This window comes from Notothenia coriiceps, unplaced genomic scaffold (assembly GCF_000735185.1).
Source record: "Notothenia coriiceps isolate Sejong01 unplaced genomic scaffold, NC01 NC01_scaffold00026424, whole genome shotgun sequence".
Classification (NCBI taxonomy): domain Eukaryota; kingdom Metazoa; phylum Chordata; class Actinopteri; order Perciformes; family Nototheniidae; genus Notothenia; species Notothenia coriiceps.
Window position 1 is genome coordinate 2,711,164 of NW_011359125.1, and position 10,022 is coordinate 2,721,185.

Consider the following 10,022-nt stretch of genomic DNA (forward strand, 5'->3'; position numbering starts at 1 on the left):
CCCCCCTCTCCCCATGCATGGGAGAGAAGCTCTTCCCATTCAGGCCCGCACTCCGCGCGACAGGAGTGACCTGCCAGCAGGGGGCAGACATCTGCTTCCTGTTAGAAGCGCTTCAAAATGATCCAAATCCCTAAATAGTTAGTTTATAATGTTTTTACTCCAAGAATGTTGTTCATCATGTGAGATTCAAGTCACCGGTTCAATTAACATTTTTAAATGATGATTGGACAAAACAAACCTGCAGTGGATTCAAATGAGGGTGTGGTAGTTCCCCATGCTGTAAATGAACATGAGATGAATGGACATAAAAGGCTGTGGGATATGGAGAGGATCAGGATATCACGCTATTTCGACCCAATACTATTGATGATTTAAAATATTTAAACAATGTGGTTTTAAATCATCAGTTATCTGGCTATAATGACTTAGTAAGTGTAAGCCAGTTCATAATAATAATTGTAGAGAAAAAAAAGTATAGATTTGACTCAATGTTTAATGTTCGATATTGATGTTTCCAGACGGTGGCGCCGTGGGAGCGCCGCGGCTTCCCCCTGCCGGCGGACCCCGAGCCGGAGCCAGAGAGTGACATCAGGCCGCGGATCCGCACCATCTCAGGTTGCCGGGCAACAGCCTACGGGCGGCTGGATTCGGACGACATGGAGCCGCCCTGCGACGAGGACGGCGGCTCCAAACTCAAGGCAGCCTCCGCCGCCCACCGATGAATGACTGACAGGCTGCGGCCCCGCCCCTTCCCGCCCCACAGCTCCTCTCTGGCATTAACAAGCAGAACCTCAAAGCAGAATAAAAGATATTAAATGGGTTCCTGTTGTTTGATATTCAAACATCAGTCTAATACTTTTCACAGTTTTTAGTGAACATTATGGAGATAGAAGCCTTTCCCTACACTTGTTTTTGTCACAGGAAAAAAAAGGATAAATGTAAAAAAAAAAAGTATAAAACACGTTACAAAAAATGTTTTCTGTAGTAGGCTGAACAATGTACATGGGGGCTTAGTGGTGTTTCATATGTCGCGTGTACACTTGTAGCGCACTATGTAGCGGACTCCTCAAAATATGGCCAAAGGGTGTTTTCTATTGACTAGTTTGCTTGTATTTCCCATGTACATTTTTAGTGGAGTGACAAATTACAAAACAAGAAAAAATCCCCTTGTCCTTTCTCCTCCTCATCCAAATAAACAGGTACATTTGAGATGTGGTTCCCCTCTTCTCCCACTAGAGGTCGCCTGAAATCACCAGAGCACTTCTCCAACTGCCAAGTCTAGTTTTGTTGGTTTTTGCTTTTTTTTCTTTGTTTGTTTTTTCATTCCTGACATGTTTTATTTGTATGTGTTCTGTCTGTTCCTGCGTAACACATTCTTTGTGTTTTATGAAATAGTAAATCATTCCTTTCTACGGTCTCTTTTTGGAGAGTGTGTCCGGCTCCTCGTCTCGCCCCGCTGTCTCTGTTCTTTTTTTATTTTATTTTTTAAAGAGGGTGGTGGCATAGACAGGCCGGGGGTGTCTTTTGAGCACTCGCCCGTACAGAAATAAAGCGCTGCTGCATGCTAAAAGTAAACATGCTCATGTTAGTCTTATCACAGTAAGATTTCCACTTAAAGAAACAAGCGGCGGGGGGTGATTGTTCCATCTGCTGGTTTCACTCTTCGTACAGTCGTTGCTGTATTAGAAAAAACGTGGCAAAATAAAGAAATAACACAACCCCCCCCCTTCCTCTTTTTTCCCTCTTGCAATCACTTCAAATGTAGCAGCTAAAAGCCCCCCCCTCCACCCCGAGCTCAGGTTTTTCAATTTAAGGGAATACTTTTCTGCTGTGTAATAGATTCACTCTGATTAGACTACTCCATTGCCAGATGGGTCATTGTTTTTTGCCACCCCCCCACCACCATCATAACCACACTATTCTTGCCCCCCCCCTTCTCCCCCACCTTAAGTAACTAATTGCTATGCAAAAAAAAACTATGGTTGTTTTTTCATTTTACACCTCCTTTTAATGCCACAGCCATTCAATCACTGTTTTTTTCTTTTGTAGTTTAAGCAAGATGTCAATGTACCTGTTTGATTGTTGCAGCAGTTAACCTAATCAAAAAGCAGAATTGTTTTTTCTTTTTTGTAAATAGTACCATTAAAACATTTATGTTTAACTTGGCGTTATTGGTCTGGCCTCAAGTCCTTTGAGTGTGATAATTGTCAGAAATCACTCCCACTTTCACTCAGTCACTGTTAATCTTTTAACATTTAATAGTTACAAATGTGTATCATTACAACATTTGCTAACGTGCCATCGTGAACACATTTGGGTATATTTACGTTAAACAAATGGCAGACGATGCACTACATGAAAAATAGGGAGCGATTTCCGTACTTGTGATAAAATCCTCCACAACGACGGTGACTTCATAGCATTTATTTTCAAATACACATATACAGCAACAAGAATCATCATAAACCAGTTATTGATCAAATGCACAATAACGAGAACAATCACATTTCCACAACTGTACAGCGTCAGAAGCAACCAAACGAAAAAAAGGGTGATTTTGTTACTGCAGAAAACCGACCCACCGAAGCACATTACCTCTCCTCCTCCTCCTCTCACCCTGCACACCCACATGATGTGGTCTAAAGAACTCAGCATGCAGATAAAGGTGCAAGCACTCTTAAGTCCTATCTTTGCGATCATAGAGATAAAGCACCTTTAAATCTATGTCGGCAACATGTTAAATACACGCAGTTGGGAGTGTTTTGGACTCTATAACCACCTTCTTTTCTACATCATGTCTTTCCATATCCAGGAAGTGTTCATTAAACAGGAAGTAAAAAGAGACCACTTTGTGAAAGGGGGGCAACAGGCAGACTCCTACATGAGGTGCATGCAAGAAGTTGTTTCACTAGTTTTCATTAATGCGCTTAATAGTGATGAGTCACTGGGGCTATCGGTCAACATTAGGACGTGTTTGAGCACATGAACGGACTGTTATATTGTTAAGGATCTCATTACAAATTGAGGAAAACGGCTGGTTGCATCTTTACAAAACACTAAATACTCATTACTCTTTGAATCTGTGGATCAAGATAATATTGAGGTGGTCATGAAAGCGATTACCTGTAATCTTTGCTTTTAAACTTGGGAATTAGCTGAAGAAGCCAAGTATGTTAGTCAGAAGTATTACAGACACATTGCCGCTCCTAATTTCGTGAGATAGGCCGAGAATTCGGGTGTCCACATACTTTTGGCCGAGTAGCTTTTCTTAGCCGTGATCTCTAGTATTTTATTAGGGAAGGTAAAAGCAACCAGCTAACTTGGCGTGATGTAGAACCGTCCAGAGACAAACATCAACTGCTGTACAGCTTTCCCTCAACTTAACTTGGCCCAGTCAACCTATCTTTAGCCATCATCATCATCATCATCATCATCCACCAACCTGCTAATCATTATGGTTGAGAACAAATGTACTACTTTTTTCCACCTTTAAAGTGAGATTATGTAACGTTTAAGAGAGGAGCTAACACCATCTTAAAAGTCAAATGTACAACTAGCTTCTTTACTTTAACACTGTTAGCTTAGCATCATTTTATCAGAAGTTGCGTTGTCTCGCTTTAAGAATAAATTCCAGTAATTGTGATGATTATTTTACCTAGATTAAATGTGCATAAAGCAGTTTAAATACTGTTATCAATGACTAGCTTCGAGTCTCTATTCCTCTTAATAATTTGGCCATGACAGTTTAAAATGCCTTAGGGTTAATTTATCTTCTTAAGCGCATTTACAATAGAGCAGTAACAACAAATAAAATAACACTGACAGTAGCAGGCACGATACAAATGTTTCTTCATATCAAATACATGTCATATATCCACAGAGAACGATTATAAAACTGTGCCCAACACAAACCAAAGTTTCTACGCTAGCAGTTCTGTTTTTTCTTTTCTTTTTTTTTATCCAGGTTACACCCCCGTCATGTCGGGACTACACCAAGCAAAATACAGCACTGAGGTCTGAAAGCATTTTCTCTGCCTTGCACAATTAATTTGCTACTTTTCTTTTGAGCAGTTTTCCTCCGACACCCCTCACCGTACCCTGTTAGCTGCTCCTTCTGCGTTAGCACAACCCGGACCCCAGCAGGAAAGGAAAGGGGACACGTTAGATACAGACCTCTCTAAAGGGCCACAGTCGATGGGACAGGAAACCAAGTGTTAAATGATTACCAGGATATGTATGAAGATCTGTGGATTCACAGGGCCAATCTTGCTCTGCTGGGGTGCTTAAACTCTTAAAAGGGAGACTTACAAAAGGTAAAAATAGCAAATGAAGAGACCACAGAGAGAAATTAAACAAATACTTGTTAATCATTTTTCTCTCTCTACGTAATGCCAGTTTAGTGAAGGATAAACAGTGATGGGTAGCTAAAAAAGTCCTGTGAAAATAACGAGGGAGGCATCACAACTCCTACGTGGTCGTGTGGTTGAGTGGAGCCAGGTGGAGGTTTGGGGGGGGGGGTCGTTCACAAGCCCTGTTTGGCCAGGGAGGCAGACACCTGGTCGGCCAGCGTGGAGAGCTGCGGGGAGTCGGCAATGTTGAGGCTGCCGGAGGAGGACACGGTGCTGAGGGGGTGGGGGGAGTCCTCCAGGGAGACGATCTCTGCGCCGTGGTCCGTGCGCGCCTTGGCGGACTCACGGAAACTCAGCTTGTGGCTCTCAATCTGCGGGGGGGGTTCAAAGCAGGGGGTCAGACATGCAGCTTGGAGCGCCCCCTGCTGGGGAATAACGTGTTGCAGCAGACTCTGAACATAGTTCACCAATTTCTGTTGATTTACCTTCACACAGACACAGCTGTCAGTGCGTTACTATGGAGATCTTCTCCACTTCTTTGGAGGTTTAGCTGTGTTAATAAACGACGCACATGTTGTGTAGTAAAATATTGACCTACTTTACTTGACAATGTTTGACACCGTTTTTGCTATTTTTCTGAAATTTTTAAATGAATAACTTGTCCTTCCTTTTGCATATATAGGGTTGGACATACTATACATGTTATTTTTATGATATATATATCTATATATATATAGATATATATGTTATATATATCTATATATATATATTTGATATACTTTATTAATCCCTGTGGGGAAATTGTTTCTCTGCATTTGACCCATCCTAGTGTTAGGAGCAGTGGGCTGCCATTATGTACGGCACCCGGGGAGCAGTGTAGGGAACGGTGCCTTGGTCAGGGACACCTCGTAGCACTTGGTCTTGCTGGGACTTGAACTGGTGACCTTCCAGTTGCCAAGCCAAGTCCCTATCGACTTCGCCACCACCGCCCTTTTTTTTTTAAATTTCTTTTTTTAGATTTTTTGATATATACATAAACCGTATAGTATGTAATAAAATATATATAGGCCTATATTTTATCACATACTATACGTTTTTTTTACCTTTTGATGACCTACTGTACTATGAGTTTTTAACAATGTTTTCGTCATATGACCGTTTCTGATATTTCCCATGTTCAGTATGTCTTTCTTCTTGCACATTTTCAACATACTATGCCATGATGTTTGTTCTTATATTTTTAACAAACTATTAGGATTGTTTTTTTTGGTATTATATACTATTTAGTTTCGTCTGATATTCCTACTTAGTATACTATGTTGTTGTCAGTGACTTTTGCAAGATATTATGACCTTGTTTTCCCATGTTTTGTCCGAAATGTCCACATATGTCCACTTTGATTTTCTATGACCTACTATACTCTGATTTGTGTACGAATCTTATGTGACCTGCTACATCATGACTTTCCTCATTTTGTATGGCATAGTAGATTTTCAGTGTTGATGACTCAGTGCTAATTTAGCAGTCAGCTTTTATGGCAGCATATTTCTGGCACGTTCATCACACAGCGCTGTAATGCTCAGTTGTGCACGTGGTTTCAGCCTGCAGTATCTAAGTATTTCTCCGACACACAGCTGGTGAGTACTTACGGGAGTCCTCAATCTTTATGAGGGGGTTCGTCAGGATGGGTGTGATGGGTGCTGAAGGGACAGTCTGAGGTGACTGGGGGGGGGTGACAGCGGGGGAGGGGATTGAGGGGCTGCCTGAGGAAGTCCCCTCTGCTTCCTTCCCTTTCTCCCTCTACAGAGGAACCCCACACAGGGAATGATGAGGCATGCGACAAAAATAAATGCGATGGCATCAACAGAAATCAAAACACAACGGAACAAAATGAAGAAACTAAATATAATGATGACAAATCAATAGTCTATGATGACAACAACTGGATACAAAAGATGGAAGCTTGAACAAAACAAGAATAAAAGCAGCAAGCTCAGGGAAGGATGGGGTGAGAGATGGACGACTTACCGGTTTGTTTTGAGCTCTTAAAATGGTTTCTTTTAAACCAAAGTTTTAAAATCTGAAATCATGTGCTGCATTGTGGGTTAGAAAAAAGTCTGCTAAGCATTTAAAGCACGACTTAGACTCCTGAAAAGTTTACATTTTGGAGTGCAATCCTCTTTTCTAAATCAACTAATTCAAACAGTTAATTTTATTTCCTGCACTTTGATACTTCTACATCAAGTATTACATTTTACATACCTTAAACATTTGAAGACTCCATCCTATATTTTAAACAGCTGAATAGCTATTTTATTTTTTATTTAAAGGTGGGGTGGGTAAGTTTGAGAAACCGGCTCGAGATACACTTTTTGTTATATTCCATGGAATGCTCTTAACATCCCGATAGCAATAAATATCTTCAGTACTTTGACAAAAAATCCATAAAAAAATGTCACCTGTGGAAGCCGTAGTACTGTAAAAAGCACGACCAATCATTTTAGCCGGCCCCGGCTAAAATTATTGGATAGCCTACCTGCCTGTCAGCCTTCCATCTGTGCACAAACTTATCTCTTGCCCTCATTGGTCATGTGCACGTTCGTGTGTTGGAGGAGGGGCTCTGTAAGGAAGTGGCAGATTTCTCCGGCTGTGTATTTTCAAATTCTAGCGCACTTGAGCTGGTTTCTCCAAAATTAAATACCCCACCTTTAATTGAAATGTTTTGTATATATTCATTTTTAAATGTACTTTATTTTGAATGTCAAGCCACAAAATAAGAAGGAAAATCTCTCGTATGTGAACACCTATATTTAGCAATAAAGCTGATTCCATCTTGCTTTTCATAATAAAGAAAGTGAAAAATGCTTCTCTTCTTCTAGGATATAGTGCTGCTGAGTTCAGGTGCTGTTGTTCTGTAGGTCATTAGCATGCAGATGTGATGAAACTCTCCAGCTGTGCAGGCTAAAGCTTCGGCCAGCAGGAAGTGATCGTATGAAGAAGGGTGACAGCAGACTAAAGAAGATCTAGTTTCAACATGAGTGTGCTTACCCTCCTCTGCCCCCCTCCAGGGACGTGGCCGATGTTTCCCAGAGAGCCGACCTTAGACTGACCTTTGAACTCCACCTTCTCATTTTTGATCTCGATATTCCCACCACCTGATGAACACAGAATGCATAGTACCATAAATAACCACATAAAGACGTATTTATCAACATAAATATAAATATATGAATAAGAGAAAGTTAACATGAAATCAATTCCTATAAAATCACAAGACTAGCAGCGGAAGACATCCTAGATATTATACTGAAGTAAAAATACAACAAAGTAAAAGTACACAATGATTACAAACTAAATTAAAAATGTCGGTGAAAGTACTTGTTCTGCAGTAAAATGTCCCTGTGGCTGTTATTTTATAATATATTGCCGTATTAGATCAAGTGGATCCAAACTAGGGGTCGGGCCCCTCCACAGATAGACCTCCAGATAGGTCTCAGGGGAAACACTTCTGATACGCACATTTGTATTAATTGGTTGGACCTGTCTCAAATTGTAGCTTTTTTTGCGAAATACTTGATATTTATCCCCTCCCCTTTTGCTGTAGCAGCAAATGAAGGAAATTGAGACGTAACAAGGAGCCGCAACTAGACACTGACTTTTGTCACAAGATTTAGGCTGGAATCACTGGTTTAATCGTTTATTATTTAATATATATATTTGATGTAAAATCTGGAAGGTAACTATATTAACTTTAGCTGTAGAATGAATGTGGCGGTGAAGAAGAAAGTATAACATTCCCTATAAAATGTGTAGTTACATCAAAGCACTACCAAAACCAAGCCTGCTGCATAAAGACTACGTTTAAAGGAGTTCTAAAAGCTAGAAAGTAAAAAGTATTTTATTGCATGTGTAGATTTAAAGATTTTGAAAGAGGACACTACGAACACAAATGTACCTGGCTTATGGTGGAGGTTGGATTTAGATCCACATTTGGCCTGAACGTTGGTCAGATCGACCTTTTTGTGCACAATCTGAACCTGTGAAGGGGAAACACAGAGAGCACAGACAAGTCAATTCAAAGTCAAACAAATATCTATTAACCCGGTAACATGCAACTACAGAGGAACTGCTGCTAAAAGCAAACATCATATACGTTAAGACACACAGGGTTAGAGTTTCAGGTCTGTGACAGTGTTAATGAAAGAAATGCAGAAAACGATCCAGTTTGAGTTAAGACGTTAAGTGTAACGGATCATATTCTGCAATCTTTCACATGCACTGCTCATGACGGAGCCTTATTTCTGCGTATGCATCACAGAGTCTCATCCCTCCTGTCATGGCCGATTGTCTGGATCCACAAAGCGCTCAGTCTCTGCTCTGAGGTCATCAGAGCGCACCACAGCAGGCACAGAGAGGACAGGGACTCTTTGTTACGACTCCTTCTCCTCTGTGTCACAATTAGTGCGCTTCACCACAAGGGAATTAAGATCATCATCACTTTTCTGTGCATTTGCTAAACACACATCGGATTAAGGTGAAGAACAACAGAAACACACGGGTTCATGCATGTTCGTTGAGGGGCCGGTTTGGGTTGGCAATACGTTCTGATCACAGTAAAAGCGACAGCACAGGTTCAACAGTTATCAGCTTACAGAGGAGCATGAGCATTACATAACGCTGAGAGCTGCCACAGAGCACTCGGCCAAAGAATCTCACATTTATCAGAACTAGTTCACATCTGAGATTCAGAGCACACTCACTACTGGTGATGAAATACATCTATGGTGGAGGAAGTACAAGTACTAATCCCATACTGTAAAAAAAAACATCTCATTAAAGTAAAAGAATGTAAGTATCAAACATTTAAATAAGTACAAATGTAAATTAAATTATAATGAAAATGTAAATTAATATAAGTGTTAAATAAAATAACTTTCCTCTTTAAAATGATATTATTATTACTCATGTAAATAGATTTTCACTGTTTTAATTGACGTGCACTTTTATATAAAACAAATGCCGTAGCCTGACATTTTTTATATTCAATTGTCATATAAATAACAATAGATAAAGGTCCCTTTTAAAGGCTGGAACAATGAAAAAGGAGTTTTAAGTAATTTAATCAGTAATTCAAATATTACATTTTTTATTTCAATTGACAAATCATTTTTTCTTTAATTGAAAAAATTGTTGCATCATATTTGAAAAAACTCTGGTATGTTTTATATGTAAACAACATTGTGTAAAGTAACTAGAGCTGGTTTATGAATGCAGGAAAGTGTAAAACATAAGTAACTATTGTTACCCCCCTGATCTAGGGTCAGGTCCACTCTAATGCTCATGCCTGTGTATTAATGATAACGCTGTTAATAGGAGGAGGTTAGCCGTGTTGGATCACATGGAGGTCAGAGGGAACACACAGGAGGCTTCGTCATGCGGACATCCTCCTCAGTGAAGGAAGGGTGTGGCCCCTTACAGTCTGCCAGGGGCCACCCCCCCGATCTACTCACATTGCCTCCACCCGCTACATGTTTTATATTATCTTTGGAGCCGCACCGGGACTGCACACTGCTTAAGTCCAGCTTCTTTTCAACAATTTGAACCTGGAAAGTTGATATGAAAGACGGTTATCCTGGAGGAAGGAACAGAGGCAGATCTAGAGAGAGGGGGAAC

At 40.4% G+C, this 10,022-nt stretch overlaps 2 protein-coding genes across 18 annotated transcripts in view; one reads left to right on the top strand and one right to left on the bottom strand.

The window, feature by feature from the left end:
• LOC104957154 (matrilin-3-like) overlaps positions 1-722 on the top strand; it is an 8,900-nt gene extending 8,178 nt beyond the window's left edge. The window contains exon 8 of the mRNA XM_010784767.1: positions 519-722. Coding sequence (XP_010783069.1) covers positions 519-722 — 204 coding nt within the window. The remainder of the gene's footprint in view (positions 1-518) is intronic.
• Positions 723-2,404: 1,682 nt separating this feature from the next.
• The window catches only part of mapta (microtubule-associated protein tau a), a 36,866-nt gene continuing 29,248 nt past the window's right edge, over positions 2,405-10,022 (bottom strand). For 14 of the 17 annotated variants that reach the window (XM_010784686.1, XM_010784685.1, XM_010784680.1 and 11 more), the window contains 4 exons: positions 9,860-9,952; positions 8,305-8,386; positions 7,398-7,504; positions 2,405-4,720 (listed from right to left, as the gene is read on the bottom strand). In XM_010784686.1, coding sequence (XP_010782988.1) covers positions 4,523-4,720; positions 7,398-7,504; positions 8,305-8,386; positions 9,860-9,952 — 480 coding nt within the window. In that variant the 3' untranslated portion in view covers positions 2,405-4,522. Of the gene's footprint in view, positions 4,721-5,998; positions 6,150-7,397; positions 7,505-8,304; positions 8,387-9,859; positions 9,953-10,022 lie in introns of all 17 variants that reach the window. The other 3 variants (XM_010784689.1, XM_010784688.1, XM_010784679.1) reach the window with 2 other exon arrangements.